The sequence below is a fragment of the Miniopterus schreibersii genome (genome assembly GCF_964146895.1).
Source record: "Miniopterus schreibersii genome assembly, chromosome: 2".
Lineage (NCBI taxonomy): Eukaryota > Metazoa > Chordata > Mammalia > Chiroptera > Miniopteridae > Miniopterus > Miniopterus schreibersii.
In genome coordinates this window covers 137,288,300-137,313,854 of record NC_138102.1, presented here as the reverse complement: position 1 = coordinate 137,313,854, position 25,555 = coordinate 137,288,300, and the positions used below count along the sequence as shown (strand labels likewise).

At 53.9% G+C, this 25,555-nt stretch overlaps 1 protein-coding gene across 2 annotated transcripts in view; it reads left to right on the top strand.

The window, feature by feature from the left end:
• LRP1 (LDL receptor related protein 1) overlaps nucleotides 1–25,555 on the top strand; it is a 78,661-nt gene that overhangs the window by 33,134 nt on the left and 19,972 nt on the right. Inside the window, exons 16-44 of one of the 2 annotated variants that reach the window (XM_081129019.1) lie at nucleotides 424–564; nucleotides 684–809; nucleotides 1,253–1,369; nucleotides 1,824–1,904; nucleotides 3,501–3,668; nucleotides 7,590–7,772; nucleotides 8,179–8,379; nucleotides 9,562–9,807; nucleotides 10,713–10,910; nucleotides 12,032–12,236; nucleotides 12,419–12,583; nucleotides 13,237–13,481; nucleotides 13,689–13,820; nucleotides 14,140–14,367; nucleotides 14,587–14,761; nucleotides 14,853–14,947; nucleotides 15,208–15,357; nucleotides 15,524–15,664; nucleotides 16,007–16,141; nucleotides 18,499–18,630; nucleotides 18,876–19,010; nucleotides 19,209–19,338; nucleotides 19,479–19,605; nucleotides 19,990–20,141; nucleotides 20,241–20,365; nucleotides 20,698–21,075; nucleotides 22,439–22,628; nucleotides 24,312–24,516; nucleotides 24,893–25,085. In XM_081129019.1, coding sequence (XP_080985145.1) covers nucleotides 424–564; nucleotides 684–809; nucleotides 1,253–1,369; nucleotides 1,824–1,904; nucleotides 3,501–3,668; nucleotides 7,590–7,772; nucleotides 8,179–8,379; nucleotides 9,562–9,807; nucleotides 10,713–10,910; nucleotides 12,032–12,236; nucleotides 12,419–12,583; nucleotides 13,237–13,481; nucleotides 13,689–13,820; nucleotides 14,140–14,367; nucleotides 14,587–14,761; nucleotides 14,853–14,947; nucleotides 15,208–15,357; nucleotides 15,524–15,664; nucleotides 16,007–16,141; nucleotides 18,499–18,630; nucleotides 18,876–19,010; nucleotides 19,209–19,338; nucleotides 19,479–19,605; nucleotides 19,990–20,141; nucleotides 20,241–20,365; nucleotides 20,698–21,075; nucleotides 22,439–22,628; nucleotides 24,312–24,516; nucleotides 24,893–25,085 — 4,899 coding nt within the window. The remainder of the gene's footprint in view (nucleotides 1–423; nucleotides 565–683; nucleotides 810–1,252; nucleotides 1,370–1,823; nucleotides 1,905–3,500; nucleotides 3,669–7,589; nucleotides 7,773–8,178; nucleotides 8,380–9,561; nucleotides 9,808–10,712; nucleotides 10,911–12,031; nucleotides 12,237–12,418; nucleotides 12,584–13,236; nucleotides 13,482–13,688; nucleotides 13,821–14,139; nucleotides 14,368–14,586; nucleotides 14,762–14,852; nucleotides 14,948–15,207; nucleotides 15,358–15,523; nucleotides 15,665–16,006; nucleotides 16,142–18,498; nucleotides 18,631–18,875; nucleotides 19,011–19,208; nucleotides 19,339–19,478; nucleotides 19,606–19,989; nucleotides 20,142–20,240; nucleotides 20,366–20,697; nucleotides 21,076–22,438; nucleotides 22,629–24,311; nucleotides 24,517–24,892; nucleotides 25,086–25,555) is intronic. The other variant, XM_081129020.1, reaches the window with a different exon arrangement.

The window sequence follows — 25,555 nt, the reverse complement described above, 5'->3', positions numbered from 1 at the left end:
ATCAGGAGCCTGCAGAGTTCTGGGCCTGTTTTCACTCCTGCTGGTGGAGTGGATGCATCTGTGAAGGAAGAAGTCCAGGGACCATGGCAGGCCCCGAAAGCCCCAGAAACACCTTCCAAAGAGCAGTTGATGGAGATGGCAGGGAGGGGTAAGGAGTGGTCTGCTCAGTGGGTGCAAGTGTGGGGGACTCTGCACTCTCATGGAAGCTGAAGTTTGGGACATGCTAGAGTAAACATCACCCTGTGGCTTGAGATAGAGTTGCAGTTTTCATCCAGATAATTTGTTCATGAAGAAATTATGCACTAGCTAAAATTATCCTGTGTATTATTTTTAAATAATAAAACAAGCAAAGTACAGGGAGCTTAGTACCTGACCCATGATCTGGGTCTGACTTTCCCCCTCACACCCCTGTGGTGCCCACAGCGAACCCATCCTACGTGCCCCCACCCCAGTGCCAGCCGGGCGAGTTTGCCTGTGCCAACAGCCGCTGCATCCAGGAGCGCTGGAAGTGTGACGGAGACAACGACTGCCTGGACAACAGTGACGAGGCCTCCGCCCTCTGTCGTGAGTCACCTGCCCTCTCCATTGGACGGTGGACCTGCAGGGCAGCAAGTGGAGCTCTCTGCCTTCTAGGAAAGCAGGGTCCCACCCTCTCAATGACCTCTGACCTGTTCCTTCCCCAGATCAGCACACCTGCCCTTCAGACCGCTTCAAGTGCGAGAACAACCGGTGCATCCCGAACCGCTGGCTCTGTGACGGGGACAATGACTGTGGGAACAGTGAAGACGAGTCCAATGCCACTTGTTCAGGTGTGGAACAAGGGAGTGGACCACACTGGGAACCCCTCAGTCAAAGAGGCTGGGTAGTGGGGAGCCAGGCTTGGAAAGACAGAGGGCCTCAGGTGAAAGAAGAGAGCGCAGAGCATTGGGATAGAGAGGATGGAGCCCAAGCAGGAGGAGAGGGGTGCTGTCCCCTTCCCCTGAAGGACAAGGTTGGCTGGGAGGACTGAGCCTGCAGGGGACAGAGCACAGCTCCAGATGGGAGATAAAAACAAGGCAGGGTGGATGTCCTCCTTGAATGATACCAGAACCCCCTCGAGAGATGAGGTGATGCAGGTGGTTTTGAAATTCTCTGAGAGAAATGACTTTGATACCCTTGGGAAGACTTCCTATTACACAGAGAATAAGAAGAGAAAGGACAATTAAGAAAGGGGGACAAGACTATGAGCACTCACACCCATTCCTGTCCTCAGCTCGTACCTGCCCACCCAACCAGTTCTCCTGTGCCAGTGGCCGCTGCATCCCTATCTCCTGGACATGTGATCTGGACGATGACTGCGGGGACCGCTCAGATGAGTCAGCCTCGTGCGGTAAGAGGGACAACAGGCTGGCATGAAGGAGGTCACTCATGAGGATATCCCCCCTAGGGACAGGGTGTTGGGGGCTAGAAAGGCCCTGCAAGTTAATTCTGTGTGGTCTTAAGCAAATTACTTAGTCTCAGTGGTCTATGTGCGTTTCATCTGCAAAGTGGAGATAATAATAGCATCCATATCATAGTGTTGATGTGGAGTTCAGTGAGACCATGCATGAAAAACATTCAGCACAGGGCCCATGTTTGGTAACTGCTAGCTTTAAAATCAAATGCTCAGGGAGGTACGGATAAAGGGGCAGTTTCAGGCTGAGGCATTGCTGCTTAGCCTTCTCTCCCCTGTCTGGCTGCACTGAGGGCTGCTGGTTACAAGAGGCACCCTGCACCTACGTGCTCGGTGCTATGATGCTGCATAATCTTGGGTGCCCTACTCAGCTACACTTTCTCCCTGACAGCCTATCCAACCTGCTTCCCCCTGACTCAGTTTACCTGCAACAATGGCAGATGCATCAACATCAACTGGCGATGCGACAATGGTAAGAGCACCCCTTCCTTCACCTGCCCTGATTCCCAGGAAAGCTAGAAGCCTCACCCAGGCCCCAGGGTGTAAGGCCCAAGGGTTTTTAGAATCAAGCCAGAGTCCCCCTCCAGTTCACTGAGGCCCCACTGGATTGGATGGGAGAAAGGAGAATGAGCCATAAATGCTGTGGGGGAAGCAAGATGGACTGAGGGGGACCCTGCCCATCTCCTACCTGCACCATTCCTCCCCAGGCAGGGCCTGAGCCGTCTATCCTCTGGCAGAGGCTCGGGGGCGGGGGAGAGATAAGCAAGAAGGACTGGGAGGAGAGGGCTGGAGGGACAGAGCAGCGAGAATCCAGCTCCCTTTTCCCCACAAACCCCATCTCCTGAAGTCCTTGGTGCACCCTCCAGGCTCCTGCTCTAGACTCAGGAGCCCACCTGGCGGTCAGCCATGGACCAGGTGATGTCAGCCCTGAGCCACGGGGCCAGTGGATTGTTGTGTGTATGCCGTCTCAGGGCTCTGATTGTCTGTGTGGTGTGGTGACGTGTTGTACCAGTGGCTCCCGCCCTGGCTAACATGTGAGAGGATGGACTGGGTCAGCGCCGTGTTGCCCCTCATCTTTGCTGTGTCTCGTGTGCCAATGGTTGCCCTGGCGGTTTCTGTGTTTCAGAGAAGGATTGTGGGGACGGCTCTGACGAAAAGACCTGTCCTGAGCCTGCCGGTCAGTGCATAGAAGCACATGCACCATCACCCGAGCCCCAGCTGGCCTCTGGCTACGCTCAGGATTCCCAGGCAGCCCCCCTCCCAGAGCTCCTAGGGTGCGAAGGAAAAGCTAGAGAAGGAGAGAGAGAGAGAGGAGGCAACAGAAGAAAGCAAACAGTGGGAAGGAAAGAAGCAGAGTGGGCAGAGGGAACCTCTCAGAGGAGAGATGACGGGAGGGGACAAGGAGACCGAGACAGAGGGGGAAAAGAAAGTTAGAGAAGCAAATCCAGCTGGAAAAGAGGCTGGAACACTGTCCATGGGGAAAACCAAACCGTCTTCCAGAGCAAGTCTCCTGAAAGTGTGCAGGGAAGTCCATAGCCCCTGGAAAACAAGACATCTGTTCGGTCTCCCTCAGATGCCTTCCAGTGGCCCCTGACCCTTCCCAGCTGTAGGCAGTGCCCTTGTGAGCTGGGTGCTCAGCGCATGGGGCCCAGAATGCCCGTGTTCAGGGCGGGGCCTGATAAAGCCCTTCAGTCCCCAGCAGAGAGGCCTCAACTACACTCCTCCCTTCTCTCTCCCTCTAAAACCAGAGAAATCCCTGCCTTTTCCCAAAAGCAAACAGACTCCTCTTCCCACACCCTGCCTAAGAGAAAGGAACATGTCCTGTGCCCCTCTCCCTCAGCTTCTGGGACTCAGGGAAGGGCCCTCCTGGCGCCCGCCCCTCCCGCCCCCATGTGGGCCATGGTGCATGCTGCAGTCTATGCAGTTTCTGTGTCTTTTCTGTTTGTTTTTTTCTCAGTGGGGGTTGGGGGTGGGAATCGGGAGGTGGGAGTGGGGGCCCCAGCTGGAGCCGCAGAGAAAGCTGCTTGCTGACCCACTCCTTGCCTCTCCCCTTCTTGCCTCCCCCCAGACAATGACTGTGGGGACAATAGTGACGAGGCTGGCTGCAGCCACTCTTGCTCTAGCACCCAGTTCAAGTGCAACAGTGGGCGTTGCATCCCAGAGCACTGGACCTGCGATGGGGACAATGACTGTGGGGACTACAGCGATGAGACACATGCCAACTGCACCAATCAGGGTAGGCACTTGGGGCCAGCAGGGTCGGGCGAGACTGTCCATATGCCAGTCACTCAGCCTTCCACCCATCCATCTATCCTCCCCACTGCATGTCGCTGCCATCTGGGAGTCAGAGATAACCCAGACATGGCTCTTATCCTGCAGGAGTTTCCAGTCCTGTGGGAGAGAGAGATTGCCGAGAACTCAGTGTCACACGCTGTTAAGATGGCAGGCTTTGCAGCTGGGTGGCCTTGGGTTTGAGCTCCAGCTCTGCTACTTACTATCTGGGTGGCCTTGAGCAAGTTACTTCATCCCGATGGCCTCTGTGCGCTTCATCTGCAAAGTGGAGATAATAATAGCACCAACATCACGGTGTTGATGGGGAGGTTTCAGTGAGACCATGCACAGAAAGCACTTAGCACATGGCTTGTGTTTGGGACCTGGTAGCTTGGAAAGGGGATGCTCAGCGGGGTAGAGATGAATGAGTACAGTGGGGACCAAAGGAGAGAGGGGCTGGTTCTGTGAGGGTCCCTTCAGGGCCTAGGCAGAGGGCAGTGGAGCTGAGTTTACCGGAAGGCACAGACCCTTTCAAGGCATGTTGGTTTCTCACTCTGGCTGATTTTTACCGTGGAAGAATATAGACCCAGGATTACCCTGGCTTCAAGAGAAGTGAGAAATGCAGATTTTTATGTGAAATCTACCCATTTTAAACTACATATATTAGTGTCCTAGAGCTGCCACAACAAAGTACCACAAACTAAGTGGCTTCAACAACAGAAATTTATTGTCTCACATTTCTGGAGGCTACAAGTTCAAGACCCAAATGTCGACAGGGTTGGTTTCTTCTGAGGGCTGTGAGGGAGAATCGACTCCAGGCCTCTCTCCTAGCTTCTGGTGTTTGCTGGCAATCTTTGGCATTCCTTGGCTTGTACATGCTGCACCTCAATCTCTGCCTTCATCTTCACGTGGCATTCTCCCTGTGCATGTGTCTGTCTCTGTGTCTATATTTCCTCTTTATGCAAGGACACAGTCTTATTGCAGTAGGGCCAACCCTAATGACTTCATCTTAAATTGATCATCTGCAAAGACCTGTTTCCAAATAAGGTCACAGTCACAGGTGCTATGAGTTAGGACTTCGGCATCTTTTTTAGGGAACACAAATCAAACCACAACAACTGGCAATTAATTTAAAAATTTTTACAAACACTGCAGGCCAAACTCTTTCCACAGGCCTCATCTGGCCCCTGAGCCACCAGCCTACAATCTCTGCTTTGTCAAGTTAGGAGCACATAGTGGGAACACTACTGAGCACTTAGCACTCACTGTGGCCCAGCACTGAGAGGGAGGATGGGGAGAGTCACCAGGCACAGGAGACAGTCACTGAGTTTCCAGCGCCATTGCTGATAAAGGCTGGGTGAGGAGAGTGGGTAATAGTGCCTTAGGATCCTGAGAAGGGATCCCTGGAGGCCTGTACACAGGCCTGGTGGGAAAAGCTTCACTTACAAGCTGGGCAAACTTGTGCAAGTTGCTTCCTCTAAGCCTCAGCTTTCTCCTCTAGGAAATGAGAGGAGATGGGTGGGGACCTGGCACATAGGAACTGTGATGTCATAGTTGTAGCAATTGTTAACTATGGTTGTGAGTTGAAATGGTCTGGGATCATTCCGGAGGAGGTGGGATTTGAACTGGAGCCTGATGAGGGATTAGACTGTGGGTAGATGGACCAGCTGGAGGGTCTGCAGGGTGAGGGTGGGGTGGCCTGGAGAACCTAGCAATAAGACTTAGAGGGTGAAACTGAACACTCCCTCAGAGGCCAGTGGGGCTGGGTGAGGCCCCTCAGACCAGAGGGGACAGTGAGGAATGAGGCTGATTGGAAGGGGGCAGATTACAGCAGGAGCAAATCAGGCACCGGGACCTTCGAAGGATTTTGAAGCTGGAAGGTGATGTGATGTAGGAGGTCTTTTGGAAGAAAGTCCTGGAAGAGGATTAGATTAGAAGTCGGTTCAGGAGCACTGAAGAAGGAAAATCAGCTTGGAGGTTGCTGCTGAAGTCCAGGCACAAGATGAGAGCATTGGCCATGTTCATGGCGGGGCAGGTGGGAAAAGCGGGGCCTTCGGTAGCAGGGTGAATGTGAGGTCAGGCTGGCACATAACCACCTGTGCCTCCCAGGTGCTGTTCTTCCTGCCCCTTCCCCAGCCTCCTGAGTCAGACCTCAGCATAGTTGCTAGAGTGATCCTGCAGAACTGAAGTCAGATTGTGCCCCAGCCCTGCCCTCAAGCCCACAGTAGCTCCCTACATATTTATTTATTATTATTCTTTTTATTTCTCTTTATTGTTGAAAGTATTACAGATGTCCCCTTTTTTGTCCCCATTGACCCCCCGCCACCCACCCTTCCAGCCCCTCCCCAGGCCTTCACCACACTATTTATTGTCCATGGGTTATGCATATATGATATGTTCTTTGGTTAATCTACCCCCCACCACCCCCTACATATTTAGAATAAATATGGTGTGGAGTTTCCACAAAAAATTAAAAATAGAACTAACATTTGACCCAGTGATCCCACTTCTAGGAATATATCCTAAGAAGCCAGAAACACCAATCTGAAAGAATACATGCACCCCTATGTTCATAGCAGCATTATTTACAATAGCTAAGAACTGGAAACAGCCCAAGTGCCCATCAGTAGATGAGTGGATAAAAAAGCTGTGGTACATTTACACCATGGAATACTATGCAGCTGTAAAAAAGAAGGATCTCTTACCCTTTGTGACAACATGGAGGGACCTAGAGAATATTATGCTAAGTGAAATAAGCCAGTCAGAAAAAGATAACTATCACATGATCTCACTTATATGTGGAATCTAATGGGCAAAATAAACTGACAAACAAAATAGATCCGGAGACGTGGAAGCATGCAACAGACTGATGTATTTCAGAGGGAAGAAGGGTGGGGGCAGGAAGAGATTACCAAAGAACTTATATGCATATATTCATAACCTGTGGATACAGACAATATAGTGAGGCGAAGGCCTGGGGAGGGGACAAGAGTGGGAAAGAGAGGGTCAATGGGGGGGTGGGGGGAAAGGGTGAGATCTGTAATACTTTCAACAATAAAGATATATATATATTTTTAAAAATCAATACCAAATGTTGCTCTGAGGCCTCCAGGGCTCCCGTCACCTCTCTGACCTGTGTTCCTGCCACTCATCTCCTCTTGCACTCTGCTCGGGCTGTGCAGCCTCAAATGTGCCCTGGGCATTTTTCCAATACACCCTGCATACTCCTGTCTCGGACTTTGCACTAGCTGTTCTCTCTACCTGGAATACACCTCCAGGTATTCTCATGGTTCTCACCATTCAGGCCTCTGCTCAGATGTCTCCTGCTCACAGGCCTTCCCTGACCGTCCCATCTAAAGCAGCATCCTAATCCCCCTCTAGTCTTGACCTGGCTTTGTGTCCATAGCTTTGATCACTACCTGCAATTCCATTCTGGATTTCTATGACCCATTTTTATTATCTGTCCTCCCCACTGGAACTTCAGCTCCATGAGAGTAAGGACTTTGTCTTGCTCATGCTGGCACCTGAAACAGTGCCTGTCACACAGTAGGCGATCAATAAGTGTCTGTGGAGTGAGTGAATGAAATATAGGCTAGGCTAAGGTGGGGGGCATTTGAGCTCTGGCCTAGCAAATTGCTTATCCAATCGAGCTCTTGTGTATAAAATAGGGAGGTTAGATAAGATGATTTTTGGGGTCCTGGGAGGTGTAATATGCCTGACTCTCAGTGCTTCCAAGGAGTGTCCAGTTCTCAGAGAGCTATTCATCCTTGTCTCTGTTCATAGCCTCAGGCTGAGCTTAGCATCAGCGGGATTGGGAAGGCAGAGATGGGAATGGCTGACCTGAGCCCCTACCCTCACCCAGTACCCTCCACCTGTCCCCCTGCAGCCACAAGGCCTCCCGGTGGCTGCCACAGTGATGAGTTCCAATGCCGGCTGGATGGGCTGTGCATCCCTCTGCGGTGGCGCTGTGATGGAGACACTGACTGCATGGACTCCAGTGATGAGAAGAGCTGTGAGGGAGTGACCCACGTGTGTGACCCCAATGTCAAGTTCGGCTGCAAGGACTCCGGTAAAAAGAAGTATTGAGAGGAGGTTGGAATGGGGCAACGTGGACAGGAGAAAAACCATACTGAGAGCAGAGATAGCACTATACTGTGAGAGATGGAGGTGGGGACATTGAGGCAAAAGCCCACATAGGAAAAGCATGTGCATGATGTGTGGAGAAGACATGAAGGGGCCAGGGCCTGCAGTAGGCCCTGGGAACCAAAACCCTCACCAAAGTTGAGCTTCACCACCTCCTATAGATTCCTGCCTTCTTCGCTGCCTGTGTGAATTTCACAGAAAAAGCCTCAAGGTTCCTAGTGGACCCTAAGGCATTACAGTCATGACCTATTAGAGAACTCCACTGGGTCTGGGAAGGACATAGGGAGCCCTACTGCCCAGGCCTGGCTCCTCATACTATACTCATCCCTCAGCTCGTTGCATTAGCAAAGCATGGGTGTGTGATGGCGACAGTGACTGTGAAGATAACTCCGACGAGGAGAACTGTGAGTCTCTGGCCTGCAGGCCACCCTCGCACCCCTGTGCCAACAACACCTCAGTCTGCCTGCCCCCCGACAAGCTGTGTGATGGCAACGATGACTGTGGAGACGGCTCCGATGAAGGAGAGCTCTGCGGTGAGGCCCAGGCCTAGGAGAGGCCCCAGGAGAGGAGTGGGGAGGGTGGCTGGGTAGAGTCTGGACCAGGGCCAGGGCATGTGGAACAGGGCAGGCTCTATGGGGAGAGGTCTGAGACTAGGAAAGGGCAGCTCTGGCTGCTGGGCGAGTAGTACCCAGAGCAGTTACCAACAACCCATGTTGATTTACCACTCACCTTAGCAAGAGGCTGTGCTAAGTGCATCACACTATTATAGCATTTAATTCATAAAGCAGCCCTGTGAGGCAGATACTATTATCATCTCCATTTTACAGATGAGAAAACAGATACAGAGAGGTTAAATAACCGGTCTAAGATCACACAGCTCCTAAAGTACTGTGGAGACAGTGCAGTGCAGCCCCTCTGCGGGCACAGACCCCTCACCCACACTCACACTGTAGAGCAACGCAGAGCTGGCTTTCGAGATGAAGGCACCAGGTTGAGTATTGATGTGGTCAGGGCAGGCTTCCCAGAGGAGGTGGGGATTTAATTGGGTTCTCAAAGATGGGCAGATCTTTCAGAGTGAGTGAGAAGGGGTGGGTGTGCATTCAAGATCAAAAGAAATGGGGGTCAGGGAGGGCCACGTGGTGTGACTTGGGGATGAGGAACGGAGCAGAGCTGCCTTATCTCCTGTGAGCCAGGCAGAGCATCGGGTTCCTGAAAGGAGAGGAGTGGGAGATAAGGCGGGTTGGGACAGGCCCTGAGAACTGCTGACAGAGTCATCTGTCAGGGCTGGCAGATCCCAGGGTGTGTCAGGACCCAGGGAGGGACATTCCATACTGTACCTCACCCCAGATCAGAAGAGATAGAGGAAAAGGGAATGGATTTGCAATCCTCCCAGAGAGACAAAAAGCTGGGGCCTCTACCGTGGCCTCAAGAAGCAGCAAGGAAGTAGGGACCAGAGAGATGCTGCTATGATTGGGAAGGGAAGAGAAGGAGAAGGGGTGGTCCTGATGGTGGGTGCTGGGGTCCCAACACTGGTGCTGAGAAAGCCTGGGAGGCAGTGGGACAGAGAGTTGGCCAGGAATGGAAAAGAAGAATGTCACGGGCAGGGTGCCAGGGTTCTGTCTGGACTGCCCTTGGACTTGGGGCCCAGTAGGGCCATGGTCCTGCCTCCTCTGGGATCCTGACCCTGATCCTGTCCTCTGATCCCTACCCCCCAGACCAGTGCTCTCTGAATAATGGAGGCTGCAGCCACAACTGCTCGGTGGCACCTGGGGAAGGCATTGTGTGCTCATGCCCTCTGGGCATGGAACTGGGTCTTGACAACCATACCTGTCAGATCCAGAGCTACTGTGCCAAGCACCTCAAGTGCAGCCAGAAGTGCGACCAGAACAAGTTCAGTGTGAAGTGCTCCTGCTACGAGGGATGGGTGCTGGAGCCAGATGGCGAGAGCTGCCGCAGCCTGGGTAAAACACTGGTGAGGGTGGCCGGGTGGCGGGGTGGCCGGGCAGCTGGGCAGGCCGAGGCAGGCCCCTGAGCTGTGGTTGGCTGGGCTTGGGCGGCTGAATGCCAAAGACTAAGGTTTCCATCCAGGCCCAGCCCCAGAGCCAACAGAGACCCTGCCTGCCCCTTACAGACAGAAGAAACATCCAAACCTGTAGAGAATTTTTTGAGTTTACTTGAGTCAAACTGATGACAATTACTGGGAAGCAAAATCTCAATGGATTAAGAAAATGCACCAGAGAATGGCAGTTTTGCAGCTTATTTTATACTTTAAAATGAAAAGAAGAGGTGTAAGAAGGGTTACATGACAGTCATTGGTGGTAGATTAAAGGGCAGGAGAAAACAATGCAGGAGAATCTCTGAGATTAGATAAAAAGTGAAACGGAGAGCCACATCTTTCCATTGGTGGGTACAGGATAGTTAATAACTACAGTTTACAGCACACAGAAGTGGCATCCTGGGAGCAAATGTAACTATGAGGGGTTCTGTTGTCCATGCTCTGGTGCAGAGGTTGTGCCCTGAGGGGTCTGGAAAAGGAGATTACTCTGACATTTCAAAGGTATGTTTACCTTAGGTGCAAAAAGACAATAGGCAGGCTCACTTGAGGTAAAGATTGACCTTTATCAAGGAAGCTACAGGCATAGGAGTGACTACTTGCTATGACTCGTTTTGTTTTTTTTACTTAGGAATTTTTATGCTAAGACCATCCTGTGTGGTTATTTTCAGTTTCTGAGTTTGTCTGGCCAGGCATGCTGGCCTCCCCTGAGCTTGTCAGGTTTAGTACGTGGCCCCTCTTTCATCCACACCCTGGACAGGGTGGCACAGAGGCAGAAGGCCCCTTGCTGAACCCTATTGCAACCCTCCTCAGACCCCTTCAAGCCGTTCATCATCTTCTCCAATCGCCATGAAATCCGTCGCATTGACCTTCACAAAGGGGACTACAGTGTCCTTGTGCCTGGCCTTCGTAACACCATCGCCCTGGATTTCCACCTCAGCCAGAGTGCCCTCTACTGGACTGACGTGGTGGAGGACAAGATCTACCGCGGAAAGCTGCTGGACAATGGAGGTGACCAGACTGATGCGTGGTGAAGTGCTCACAGAAGGGACACTTGGGTGCTCCACCCAAAGCAGAGGCCTTAGCTCCCCCATCCCCCACACTCTTGTTAATTGGGTTAGATTTTGCTGTGGGTCTCAGTGCCTGACACCCCATAATTATCGTCAGCAGAGCTGCCAGCCTGATAATTAACAAAATGATCAGCCTTTCTTTGAAAGGGCCTGGAACTCAGTTCCCCAAATCCTAGAATTACAGGCTTAAAAGTAGAAGAGTCATTTAGGGGTGGGGTACCTGAACTCTGCTTCTGTCTCAAAGCAGCCTGACCCATCACAAACTTCTTTCACTCAGTCAACACACATTTTGAGCACCTGCCATACCCACTGGACTCTGGGAGGCAGCAGTGATCAAAACGGGCCAGAATGTCTGCCCTCATGGAGCTTCTGTGCCAGTGGAAACATTAGCGGTAAAAAAAGCCAATGAGTACACTGTGGATGTGATAGAGGAGGGTATTGCTGTGGATCAAAAGAAAGGAGGAAAGAAGGGTAGGGAGAAGGGGATTGACATTTTAAATTGGATAGTCAAAGGTGACATCTAAGCTGGCTTAAAGGCAGCACATCTTACTATAGGAGTCTGTCTCGTTTGTAATAGAGAAAACTTGGAACCACCTCAGATGCCAAATGCGCACCAACGAGGGGATGGCTGAGTAGACTGGGATTGTATTCACACTACACAATAGTTTTTAAAATAATGAGGTTCATATATATATGAGGTCCATGAGAAAATCTCCAAGGCAGTCTGTGGTGTGACTTCTAGAAAGTTCTTTCCTCCTCATATTGGGTCTAGGTCTGTCCCCCAAAAACCTCCACCCTCTGCTCAGACCTCCTCCCATGGGATAACCTTCAAGAGAGCTACAGGCAGAAGATGGTAGCCACGACCCCTTTCTCCAGAGTCTGGAAGCCAGGCTTCTCTCCCACTTGACCTCCTGGTGGGGTGGGGGGCCTAGATGAGAGTGGGGTTCTGGGAACCCCAGTTGAATCTGGGGCCCATCAGAGGTGTGAAGGTTGAGGGTGGGTCATGGAATGTTCCTAGGATGTCTCCATGTCTCTAACTTCCCACTACCCTCTCTTCTCCAGCCTTGACCAGTTTCGAGGTAGTGATTCAGTATGGCTTGGCCACACCTGAGGGCCTGGCTGTAGACTGGATTGCAGGCAACATTTACTGGGTTGAGAGTAACCTGGACCAGATTGAGGTAGCCAAGCTAGATGGGACCCTTCGGACCACCCTGCTGGCTGGTGACATTGAGCACCCAAGAGCGATTGCACTGGATCCCCGGGATGGGTGAGGACCCTGCCTAGCCCTGTTCTGGTCCCCTGGTCCCCGAAAGCCTTGTTCAGCCTGGCCAGAGACACCCATCTCCTTAATTCTACTCAACCCCCTCAACCCTTTACCTAGGGTCCTACCACAGCCCCTTCCCCCAGGCCTCTGACCTTGTCCCTCCTGACCCCCTCCCCACTTCCCAGGATCCTATTTTGGACAGACTGGGATGCCAGCCTGCCCCGAATTGAAGCAGCCTCCATGAGTGGGGCTGGGCGCCGCACCATCCACCGGGAAACAGGCTCAGGTGGCTGGCCCAATGGGCTCACCGTGGACTACCTGGAGAAGCGCATCCTCTGGATTGATGCCAGGTCAGCGCCCTCCACCACCGCTGGGAGGCATCCATCTCCCCCTCCCCTCCGGGGCCAGGGTGGGCCAGGGTCTCAGGACTTGACAATAAAGAGGGTGGTAAGAAGGCCTGGTGGGGGGGTTTAGATCCAGAACCAGGGTGGCCAAGGGCTGGGCCCAGCAGGAGAACTGCTGTGAGGGGAGAGGCTGGGCTAAAGGACAGGTGTGCATAAAAGAGGGTGGAGGTGAGCTGTCTCCCAGCTCTGAGTGGCTGGCCGAAGGCCAAAATACAACCTCCTTTCCTCACAGATCTGTGCACTCTACTGGGAGCCTCTGTCTGCCCAGGGGAAGGGGGAACTTTCTCTAATTGGTCTCTGTAGAGGGGCTGCCTTTTTCTAACTTTCACCAAAGTCCTGTGTGCTAATGGCTGCCCTGAGAAGTGATGGGGATAAGGGAGTTGGTAACTGAGATCTAAGATACTGGATCTGGCACCACGTGGTCCCCGATGCTTGGTCATTCTGCCTGCCTTCTCTGGCCAGCACAGTTGGGAGAAGGGATGCTCCAGTGTGCTGAGGTGGGGGCTGTGGGCCAGGGCCTGGGAGGGCCACCCTGGGCAGGGTGCTCTGAAACTGTGGCCCCAGCCACCACCCTCACTCTGCCCGGGCCATACTCTCAGGTCAGATGCCATCTACTCAGCCCGTTACGACGGCTCCGGCCACATGGAGGTGCTTCGGGGACACGAGTTCCTGTCGCACCCGTTTGCAGTGACGCTGTATGGGGGGGAGGTGTATTGGACGGACTGGCGCACAAACACGTTGGCCAAGGCCAACAAGTGGACCGGCCACAATGTCACTGTGGTACAGAGGACCAACACCCAGCCCTTTGACCTGCAGGTGTACCACCCCTCCCGGCAGCCCATGGGTAAGAGCCAGCAGCCTTGTTAGAGGCCCTAAGAGAGGAGGGGGCAGTGGGGACATGAGGAGGGGGGTGCTGGATGGAAGCCTGCTGACAGAGAAGGGCTGGCAACAGGCGGTGCTGAAATAGGGAGGATGAGGGGGGCTTCAGGTGAGAAAGGCCATGGAGGGGCCAGCAGGTCACAGGAAGCTCTTCTCTCTTCCCCCCCACTAGCTCCCAACCCCTGTGAGGCCAATGGGGGCCGTGGCCCCTGCTCCCACCTGTGTCTTATCAACTACAACCGGACAGTCTCCTGTGCCTGTCCCCACCTCATGAAGCTCCACAAGGACAACACCACCTGCTATGGTAGGAGGCCCCTTCCTCCAGAGCCGGTGGTAAGCTGAGGCTGCAGGGGAGGGTGGCAGCACCCAGATGGCTCCCCATTGTAATTGAAGGTAGACAATGCTGTCAGGAGGGACCTGATGGGGGAGGCTCCAGGGACAGCCTCCATAAGACGAGGCTGTGACTACAGCAGGGAGGTTACACCCAGTGGAAGCGCTTCTTCTTGATAACTAAGGGCCAGCAACAAACAGAAGGAAGGAGAAGGAGGTACCCTAATCCCAGTGGGTGGGTGGGAAGCACAGAGTCAGGGGCTGCCCTCAGTGACCTACCCCATGCCCCACAGAGTTTAAGAAGTTCCTGCTGTATGCACGTCAGATGGAAATCCGCGGAGTGGACCTGGATGCCCCCTACTACAACTACATCATCTCCTTCACGGTGCCTGATATCGACAATGTCACGGTGCTGGACTATGATGCCCGCGAGCAGCGTGTATACTGGTCGGACGTGCGGACACAGGCCATCAAAAGGGCCTTCATCAACGGCACAGGCGTGGAGACCGTCGTCTCTGCAGGTTCTGTGTGGACCCTGCCAACCCCCATGGGCACAGGCACCCCCCACCCAGCCCTCGCTCCCTACCCTGGTCCCCAGTGCTCACTCCCTGTCCCCCTGGGTTCCTCGAAGTACTTCAGCCTGGTTTCCTGATCCCTATTCCCCACAGAAACCAGCTGCCCCTATCTCCCAACCTTTGCCCTGCAAACCCCCAACCACCACCTCCCCACTGTGTCCCCAGACTTGCCAAATGCCCATGGGCTGGCTGTAGACTGGGTGTCCCGGAACCTGTTCTGGACAAGCTACGACACCAACAAGAAGCAGATTAATGTGGCCCGGCTGGACGGCTCCTTCAAGAATGCAGTGGTGCAGGGCCTGGAACAGCCCCACGGCCTGGTTGTCCACCCCCATCGTGGGTCAGTCCAGGGCCTGGGTTAGGGAGCGTGAGATGTGGGTGGGGGAAGAAGAGGACTCTGAGCACCCCCTCCCTGTACCCCTCCCCCCCAGGAAGCTCTACTGGACCGATGGTGACAACATCAGCATGGCCAATATGGACGGCACCAACCGTACCCTGCTCTTCAGTGGCCAGAGGGGCCCAGTGGGTATGAGCTTGTCCTGCCTTCCCTGCAGCCTTCCCTAATTCCTCAACGAAGACATGCTCTCAGGGTTCCCCAGTTGTTCCTCTGTCTCCCCAACTCCCAGCTTAGTGTTTATTCTCACCACCACCACCCCCCCCACACACACAAAACCACACACACTTCACATATCCCTGGAGGTTGGCAGCCCAGCTGGGTCAGGTTCTGGGACCTTAGCCTTAGTGTCAGGCTCTCCGGCGGTGACACCCCACATACCCCTCTTCCAGGCCTGGCTATTGATTTCCCTGAAAGCAAACTCTACTGGATCAGCTCCGGGAACCACACCATTAACCGCTGCAATCTAGACGGGAGTGGCCTTGAGATCATCGATGCCATGCGGAACCAGCTGGGCAAGGCCACAGCCCTGGCCATTATGGGTGAGGGCCTCTGGGTGGGAGCAGCGACAGGAGCAGAGCCAGCCAGGCTGGACTAGCTGGGGACACGGGTGCTGGCCTGGGGGCAGCCTGCCCACACTGCCAGGCCCTTCAGGAGAGCTGGTGGGGAGGGCCTTCCTGAGGGTATCATCCCCTCCTGTTGCACCAGGGGACAAGCTGTGGTGGGCAGATCAGGTGTCGGAGAAGATGGGCACGTGCAACAAGGCCGATGGCTCGGGGTCCGTGGTCCTGAGGAACAGCACCACCTTAGTGATGCACATGAAGGTCTATGATGAGACCATTCAGCTAGGTGAGACAGGGCTTCAGGGCGGGCGAGGCGGGATGGGGATCACAGAGGTCAGGGCTGCAGGAACCTCTGGCTAGCGAGTGAATGGGAATGAAATGGAGTGGGTTCCTCTCACCACCCAAAGGGGTTACCCTTTTTAATTCTCACTGAGGCACCATATAGGCTCACAGCCACCCTGGTCACTGGGCCAGGGGCAGATGACCTGAGAGCTGAGTTGGGTGGTGACCCCCACCCGGTCCAGGGTGAAAACAGTGACTATCCTATCCCTGAGCAGCATGGGCCTGACACTGAGGTTCCAAGGAGGGCTACTAACCCTTTTTCTCTGCCTCCCACCTCCTTCCCCAGGGCATGAGGTCACCAACCCCTGCAGTGTCAACAACGGGGACTGCTCCCAGCTCTGCCTGCCCACGTCAGAATCGACTCGCTCCTGCATGTGCACAGCTGGCTATAGCCTCCGGAGTGGCCAGCAGGCCTGTGAGGGTCAGTGCCCCCACCTCTCCTCCCCGCTTTGACCCAGGTCTCCAACCCTGACCTGTCCTACCCTATAGCTCCACCTTCCTGTCTTTACCTTGGCAAGAGGACAGCATTCATCATGTATTTTTAAGGCCTTCTGAGTTGGATGCTTAGTAAGCCCCTCTGTGCTATGTGCTATGGGGGAAGCAAGGGGACATAAGTCCCTGTCCCTGGGCTCTGCAGCCTTAACCAGAAAGGGGGCTAACATGTAAGGGAAACTGGACCATGAAGTGGCTCTGACTTCAGTAGGATTTTGGAGAAACAGATGTCAAAAGGCAGTGCTGTCCTGGCCAGGTGGCTCAGTTGGTTGGAGCATTATCCTGTACACCAAAAAGGTTGCAGGCTCGATTCATTGTCAGGGCACACACCCAGGTTGCAGGTTCAATCCCCAGTTAGGGTGTGTATGGGAAGCAACTGACGTTTCTCTCTCACATCGATGTTTCTCCCTATATATCACTCTCCCTTCCTCTCTGCACAAATCAATAAACATATCCTCAGATGAGGATTTAAATAAAAACAGGCAGTGCCAGGGCCAGCTTCATGGAATAGTTGTTCTGTGAGCTAGGTTTTTGGGGTTTGTTTGTGTGTGTTTTTTCAATCCTCACTCGATATTTTTTCCATTGCTTTTCAGAGAGTGGAAGGGAGAGAGAGAGAGAGAGAGAGAGAGAGAGAGAAACATCTATGTGAGAGAGACACATTGACTGGCTGCCTCCTGCTTGAGCACCAACTGGGGCTGGGGATTGAGCCTGCAGCTGAGGTACGTGCCCTTGGCCAGAACTGAACCCGGGACTTCAGTCCACGGGCAAACGCTCTAACCACTCAGCCAAACTAGCTAGGGTATGTGAGCTAGATTTTATAGGACAAGTAGGATTTGAGTGTTTGACTCAAAAGAGAGGGACAATATGCAAGGCACAGGGTCCAGAGCAACCGGAGGGTGCTCAGGGGCCCTAAGGTGCCAAGCCCAAGTGGTGGGCAGAGTGTGGGGGAGTCATGATGATAGGTTGTGAGATAGGGCAGGGCCATGTTCTCAGCCAGAGTGCCTGGGAAGTGGTGTTTGGGGCAGATTAACCTGGCGACATTGAGCCGGCTGAAGGGGGGTGGTAAGGGGGGAACCAAGGCAGTTAGACCAGTCAGGAGGCTGTTAGAGTAATCCCACTGTTAGGAGATGGGGCCTAAGTTGGGGCTGAAGAGAAGGGATGAAAGTCAGAGACATTTCACAAGAATTTGGTGACTGATTTACGAGCCTGTGCCATGGGACAGCATTTCCCCAAAGTGCACTCCTGGGCACTTCCCTCTTTGATGTGGGTAAATGTTACAGAAATCAACACTGGATTGAACAAAGTTTAAGTGTTTGTTTATTTTGGGGGTTTTTGCTGCAGAACATCTTAGATCCTTTTTTTAAAAAATATATCTATTGATTTCAGAGAGAGGAAGGGAGAGGTGGAGAGAGAGATAGAAACATCAATGATGAGAGAGTCATTGATCGGCTGCCCCCTGTGTGCCCTGCACTGGGTATCAAGCCTGAAACCCGGGGATGTGCCCTGACCAGGAATCAAACCGCGAGCTCCTGGATCCTAGGTCGATGCTCAACCACTGAGCCAAGCTGGCCAGGCTTAGAGCCTTTAATATGCTAATCTGACTGAAAATTTTTCAAGAGAAGACTCTAGTGTTTGAAGTTTGAATGTTGAGTTTCAGGTGTTAGAGAGAGGGGAGGACAAAGAGTAAACTGAGGCAGAGATCTAAATTTGGGAGTCATACGTGCAATGGTTCTTGGCAATGGCCTTTGGGGCTGCAGGGTTGTATTGAAGGAAATGGGCCTGGAGAACAGAGCACAGGGAGAGAAATCCAGGCCTCTGCTGCCCTCTAGTGGGAGGCTAGAGGTCTTTCAGGTAGTTCCCCAGAGTGTGTTCCTTTCCTCACTTCCAGAGAGCTGGCCTCCCAGGCTAAGGTGTATGTATGTATGTGTGATAAGGGGGAAATCGTGAAAGCTGGGGGAAAATATCAAAACGGATGCAGAGCCTGGCCAGTGTGGCTCAGTGGTTGAGCGTCAACCTATGAACCAGGAGGTCACAGTTTAATTCCCTGTCAGGACACATGCCTGGGTTTCGAGCTCAATCTCCAGTAGGGAGCGTGCAGGAGGCAGCCGATCAATGACTCTTTCATCATTGATATTTCTATCTCCCTCTCCTTTCCTCTCTCTGAAATCAATAAAAACAGATTTCTTTTAAAAAAGGGATGCAGAGAAAAGCAGGTTTGAGGGTGACAGAAGCCAAGTTTAAAAGGGTGTCAGCAAGGCTCAGGCCTGAAGTGTTTTTGTGTTTCAGGTGTGGGCTCCTTTCTCCTGTACTCTGTGCATGAGGGAATCCGAGGAATCCCCCTGGATCCCAATGACAAGTCAGATGCCCTGGTTCCAGTGTCCGGGACTTCCCTGGCTGTCGGCATTGACTTCCATGCTGGTGAGCCATTTGATGTCAGGAGGTAGTGGGGCATGACCTTTGGGAGCGGGTGCTCTGGGAGTCCAGTGTCAGGCTGCCTGACCTCAGCTGGAGGGAGAGGCACTTACACACAGCTGCCCCTACCCGTCCCTGTCTCCCCTTCCAAGCCCCCCAGCACTCACCTCTATCCTGACCCCATATGATTTTGACCCCCCACCTTGGCCCTGCCTTGTTTGGCATCCTCATGTTGGCTTTTCCATCTCTAGAAAATGACACCATTTACTGGGTGGACATGGGCCTAAGCACTATCAGCCGGGCTAAGCGAGATCAGACGTGGCGTGAGGATGTGGTGACCAATGGCATTGGCCGCGTGGAGGGCATCGCCGTGGACTGGATTGCAGGTGAGCCATGGCAGGGTTCGGGCTCCATGTGAGGTGGAGAATGGGGGAACTGGGGTCTCAGAAGGAGGGGTCTGAGGAGAAGGGGCAGGCAGGAACAGATAGGGGAGCAGCCGGGGTATCTGGGGGCTGGGAGGGTACCTAGTACCTGTGTTCCCACCCACTCACCCACTCCCTGAGTGCTACCTCCTCCTTCCTCAGGCAACATCTACTGGACAGACCAGGGCTTTGATGTCATCGAGGTCGCCCGGCTCAATGGCTCTTTCCGCTATGTGGTCATCTCCCAGGGTCTGGACAAGCCCCGGGCCATCACTGTCCACCCGGAGAAGGGGTGAGAGGAGATGGACGGACTGGCCATTCCCTATTCCTGGCTCCGGTCTGGCCCAGTCACTCTGGCCACAGCCCACACTGACAAGGCCCTCTCTCCTCCGTGTTCTGGGAACTGAGCCCCACATGCATCTTATCCTACAGGTACTTGTTCTGGACTGAGTGGGGCCAGTACCCACGTATTGAGCGGTCTCGGCTGGATGGCACTGAGCGAGTGGTGCTGGTTAACGTCAGCATCAGCTGGCCTAATGGCATCTCAGTGGACTATCAGGTTTGTATGCAGGCTTGGCCCAGGGGTTGAGGGGGTAGACCCCGTGCTCTGGGGGAACTCCCCTTATCTCATGCCCTGCCTCCTGTGAGTCTCCCTGTAATGGCCCCCTATTTGGTAGGAAGCTATGGACACAGGGAGTCATGGGGTCTTCTGGCCCAGTCTCCATCCAGAGTAGGACTCCTGCAACCCCAGAGATGGTAGGGAGGGCTACTCATAAGTGGGGACTAGAGGGAACCCTGGAAGTCGGCAGATCAGCAGGTCGGAGAGTGGAAGGAGATGGAGGAAGGAGGAGAAAGATGTGAGAGTCAGGAGTGAGTCGGGCAGGGGCGCGGGCTGACGGGAGCATGGGGCCCTGGAGGTGAGGTGGATGCCTCTGGCCTGTAGGATGGGAAGCTGTACTGGTGTGACGCCCGGACAGACAAGATCGAGCGGATTGACCTGGAGACAGGTGAGAACCGTGAGGTGGTTCTGTCCAGCAACAACATGGACATGTTCTCAGTGTCTGTGTTTGAGGATTTCATCTACTGGAGTGACAGGTAAGCACTTCCATCCTGGCCTTCTCCTCGGCTATCTGTTCCCTCCCTCCTACGCCCACTTGACCTCTTCCCTTGTTCATGTCCCCTCCCTTTTTCCAGGACTCACGCCAACGGCTCCATCAAGCGCGGGAGCAAAGACAATGCCACCGACTCTGTGCCCCTGCGAACAGGCATCGGCGTCCAGCTCAAAGACATCAAGGTCTTCAACCGGGACAGGCAGAAAGGTGAGGCCAGGTTCTGAGCTTGGTGGGAGAGGCTGGAGGGGCCCTGGCCTGAGAGTGCGTACCCCTAAGAACCCAGAGTGAGGGGGCCTGGGAAAGAAGACCCAAAGGATCACTTTCCAGTGGCCCCAGAGACCCAAGGTTGGTGAGCAGGGGCTGAGGAGCTCTAGGACTGAGCTGGTGCTAGCCGGGGGGTTGTCTGAACAGAGGATACTGAGGCAGGGCAGGGTGCCAACCAGTTTCCACCTCAGCTGAGATGACAGAGGCACAGGTGAGTTTTTCCCCAAGGCAGGCCCTGTCCTCTGTAACCTCCTTCCCCTGCACCCTCCCCCCAGGGACCAATGTGTGTGCAGTGGCCAACGGAGGGTGCCAGCAGCTGTGTCTGTACCGGGGCGGTGGACAGCGGGCCTGTGCCTGTGCCCACGGCATGCTGGCTGAAGACGGGGCATCGTGCCGCGAGTATGCTGGCTACCTGCTCTACTCGGAGCGCACCATCCTCAAGAGCATCCACCTGTCGGATGAGCGCAATCTCAATGCGCCCGTGCAGGCCTTCGAGGACCCTAAGCACATGAAAAACGTCATTGCTCTGGCTTTCGACTACCGAGCAGGCACCTCCCCGGGCACCCCCAACCGCATCTTCTTCAGCGACATCCACTTTGGGAACATCCAGCAGATCAATGATGATGGTTCGGGGAGGACCACCATTGTGGAGAGTGAGCCCAGATTCTGAGTCTTCCTAGGAAGGGGTGTGGGGTGTGAGGTGTGGGGAGGGTCAGCATGGACTCAGGGCAGAAGAGCTGGCAGACCTCAGCCAGCCCACTCTTGCCCCTTCTGAACCCTACCTGCCTTGGTGTCCCCGACAGGCAGCCAGCGACTCACACTGTGCCCCTCGTAGTTACTGGAACGTTTCTCCTCCTTTGGAGGCAGAGTTGGCTCCCTCGCACTTCCCCCTCTGGTCCAGGTTCACCCCCAGGCTGCACAGATAGCCCCAGCTCTCCTCTGTATGTCCAGCACTCTCAGCACCAGGCTGCAGAGATGGGCCAGGTTCAAGCCCAGACACAGAATTTTAGTCACTTGGGCAGGTTTCCTGTGCTCCCCACGCCTCAGGTTTCTTGTCTGTGTAGAGACAGGGGCACCGGAGGTATGAAAGCTTAACTCAGCACAGGACATGTGCCCACTCCATGAAGGGCAGTGGGTGCTAGAGCTGTTATCCTAGGACAGCCTTTCAGCTCTTTGAAAACTGTATTTTGTTCTACTACAGTCTTCTCTTCTCCAGGCTGGATACCCCCAGGTCCTGTGACTCATTCATTTGTTCACGTATTCATTCATCCTGTCCATAAAGACCTGCCAGATAGTAAACTAGGTGCCAGGTATACAGTGGTGATAAGAACAGACCTGTCCTTTCAGCTTCGTCTGGAAATTTTTCTGCTTCACATAGTCTAGTACACATGTCTGTCTAAAAATGTAGTGTCCAAAACTAAACTCGATACTCTGCAATCTTGGCTTGATCAGGAGAGACTGGCAGAATGTTCCCTCCCTTTGGGCCATTGTTCAGGCTACAGTGCGTCCATTAATACAGCCTTCTGGCATCCACTGGTCATGCAGCTTGAAGACACTAAAACCCCTGAGTCTTTTTCTCTTAAAAACTGGTAGCTGTGTCTCACTGCGTACTTAGTTCTTTAACCGGAGTTTAAGATGTTTACAAAACAATCTAGCTCAGGGTCTTTTTAAGTAGGAAGCTCCACAGTACAGCCCAAGTAGGATCTGATTTACTGAAATCCAGTTTGCATCCAACATGGCAGAACTCTAGCTCCAGGGAAGTATGACCGCAACATAAAGTCAAATTTACTCAGCAGTGGGGAGACGCAGGAAGAGAGTCAGGGAGATGGACTATGTGTCATTTGGGTGGGAAATAGGGTGATACCATAGGGTTTGGAGGCACCGAGGGCTGTGCCCCCAGCTCCCACACATCTCTTCCAACCCCACATATGCCAGGGAAGTGGGCACCCTAGGCTGTCCCTTCAGCTCTGCTTTCTGGCCCTATCCCAAGCCGTGGCTGCTCCTTTCTTCTCATAGATGTGGGTTCCGTGGAAGGTCTGGCCTATCACCGTGCCTGGGACACTCTCTACTGGACAAGCTACACGACATCCACCATCACCCGCCACACGGTGGACCAGACCCGCACAGGGGCCTTTGAGCGTGAGACAGTTATCACCATGTCTGGAGATGACCACCCACGGGCCTTTGTTCTGGATGAGTGCCAGAAGTGAGCTGCCAGGGCACACGGAGGGGTGGGCCACAGTGGGGGCAGAAACTGCCCTAAGCAGACCTAGGCAGGGGGTGCAGGAGACGCTGGCTCTAACCTGACTCAGCTATTTCCTTGCTGTGTGACCTTGGACCTCTCTGAGCTTCAGTTTCCTCAATGTAATATGAGGATAATAATATTTCAGGTGCCTGAACCTAGGGGAGGATCAGAAAGGGAGCTGTGGAGGACCTTCTGTCTTGGTGATCAGTTGATTCATTCATCAGAGAGCCATGTTCAAGGCAAATAAGTCCTCTGTATTTCTGGGACTCCAAACTTCAGGCAAAGATTGTTCACTGAACACCTGTTGTGTGGACACCTTGAGTTGGGCCCATTCAAGCCACCTAGCTGGGGAAAGAAATTGGCGAGAAGCACTGATTTGTTGTAATAATTGGGAGGCATCAAAGGCCAGGGAAGGCCAGAACAGACAGGGGAGTACTTCAAGAAAGAGCTAGAGGAGGGAGAGCTCCAAGTAGGGAGGGACTGCAAGGGGCCTCCCACGCTTGATCAAGTTTCCCTTGGGGGATGGGGGGTGCAAGCCTGAAGATGGCCCAGGAGGCTGGGTTGAGGTTGCAAAGGAATAGAGAACATAAGCCAGATGAGTCCACTGTCCAGAGGACAGCTCTGTGACCAGAACATCAGAGGGGCAGAGAGGAGGTGCAAAGAGGTACTAGGGGAGGGGTGTGGCAGATCCTCTGAGAAAACTAGAGAACAGAACTGGCTCCTGTGCAGCTTGGTGGTTCTCAAACTCCAGGGTGCATGAGGATGGCCTGGGGATGGCTGCTTCCCCGCCTCCACTCCAGACCTGATTGAGTGAATCTCTGGGACCAAGGACCCAGAATCATGTCCAGTGCAGGTGGTGTAAGGGACCACACCCTCACACCACTGTAGAACTTGACTAGCCCTGAGGTCTTCCACACCTATCTCTGGAACCTTACCACCTGGAAGAGGAACATGGAGTGGCTCGCCTGCCCATCACCTCCTTTACTGAGAGCAGGCCAAAAGGCTCATTCAAGGGCAGAGCTGGGGCTCAGACCCCAAATATGCAAAGGCCTTAAATTATGGAGACGATGATCCTAAAGAAATTTTTGAGGGCAGGATCCGTGCATCACCAGGGCCTAGGACCTAGGACAAAGTAGACACTCAACAAGGGTCTCCTGGGTGCAAGGAGAGGAGAGCATTAATAAAATAATAGGAAATACAGAGCATTTACTGGCTGTCATTAAGATGAATACTAACCCATTTAATCCTCAAACCACCCTATGGGGCAGGTAGTAGTACCCTCACTTCATAGAGGAGGAAACGGAGGCACAGAGAGGTTAAGTAACTGCTAAGGCCCGTAGCTGGTAAGTGGTGGGGCCAGGACTGGAACCCCAGAGCCTGACTCACTGGACTATGCTGTCTTAGTAAATGCAGATGGTTGTTCCACAGACACTGAGGAGCATGTGCACACAGACTGACGGCTGGGCCTGTCCTAGGCACCAGGCCTGTCTTGGCCTTAGCAGCCCAAACCTTACCTTAGGACTAGGGTCTGGTTCACACCCTGGCTGACTCCTGGGTTCTAGTCATCTGCATGCCCTGGCCTGGGCCCTCCATGGCGACCCCTTGCCTTTGACTCCTGTTCCCTATGGCTCTCTCTTCCCCCAGCCTGATGTTCTGGACCAATTGGAATGAGCAGCACCCCAGCATCATGCGAGCAGCCCTGTCTGGAGCCAATGCCCTGACTCTCATTGAGAAGGACATCCGCACCCCCAACGGCCTGGCCATAGACCACCGTGCCGAGAAGCTCTACTTCTCCGACGCCACCCTGGACAAGATCGAGCGGTGCGAGTATGATGGCTCCCACCGCTATGTGAGTCTCCCGGGCAGGCGGGATGGGACAGTAGCACGAGGGGGCTGGGGTTGGGGATGGCCAGTCAGCCAAGGAAGAGACTGCCCATGCATAGAGTAGCAGAAAGGGGGGCCACATGGTGGGACGAACCAGGAAGACCCGAGGAGTCCCATCCAGGCCCTGGTGTTGCCCCTTAGCTGTGTGGCCTTGTGCAGCCCTCACCTACAGGCTTGACTTCCTCATCAATTAAGTGAGGGAAGTAGTAAGATGCCTCTACAGGTCCTTCCTGTTCTGCGACTGTCAAGAGGGCCTAGGCCAGGGAGCCAGCTGCAAGGGGGTGGAGTCAGGGCAAGAGGCCCAGGGGATACCTGTGACAGCGATGGCGCTATTTCTACAGGTGATCCTAAAATCAGAACCAGTGCACCCCTTCGGGTTGGCTGTGTACGGGGAGCACATCTTCTGGACCGACTGGGTGCGCCGGGCTGTGCAGCGAGCCAACAAGTACGTGGGCAGTGACATGAAGCTGCTACGTGTGGACATCCCCCAACAGCCCATGGGCATCATCGCCGTGGCCAATGACACCAACAGCTGTGAGTGGGGCCGCTTCCACGAGCCTTGCTATCCTGCCGCACGCACGCACACGCGCGCGCACACACACACACACACACTCACTCATACCACCTCCTCTGGTTTCATCTGAATCTGTGACATCCAGCACATACTCTTGTCATTCTGCCCACCCAGGGCCACATATCCCCTGGAACCTGATCACACATTCTCAGCCCAGACTCTGCCTGCATAACCCTCTGTGTCATGTGCACAGACACCCCCACACTGGGCCTGGCTGACTAAATGTCCCCCACTCAGACCTGCAGTTTTCCCGGGCCTCTCACACAGGCGCCAGGGCCCCTACCATTATACACATGATCTGAAGTCTCCTTAGACTTGAATTGCCCCAAAGCACACCTGGAATCCATATGACCCCACCTAAGAGCACATCCTTCACCTCAGGCCCCATACACTCCCCACCTAGCCCTCCAATCACATGCCTGCGACGGCA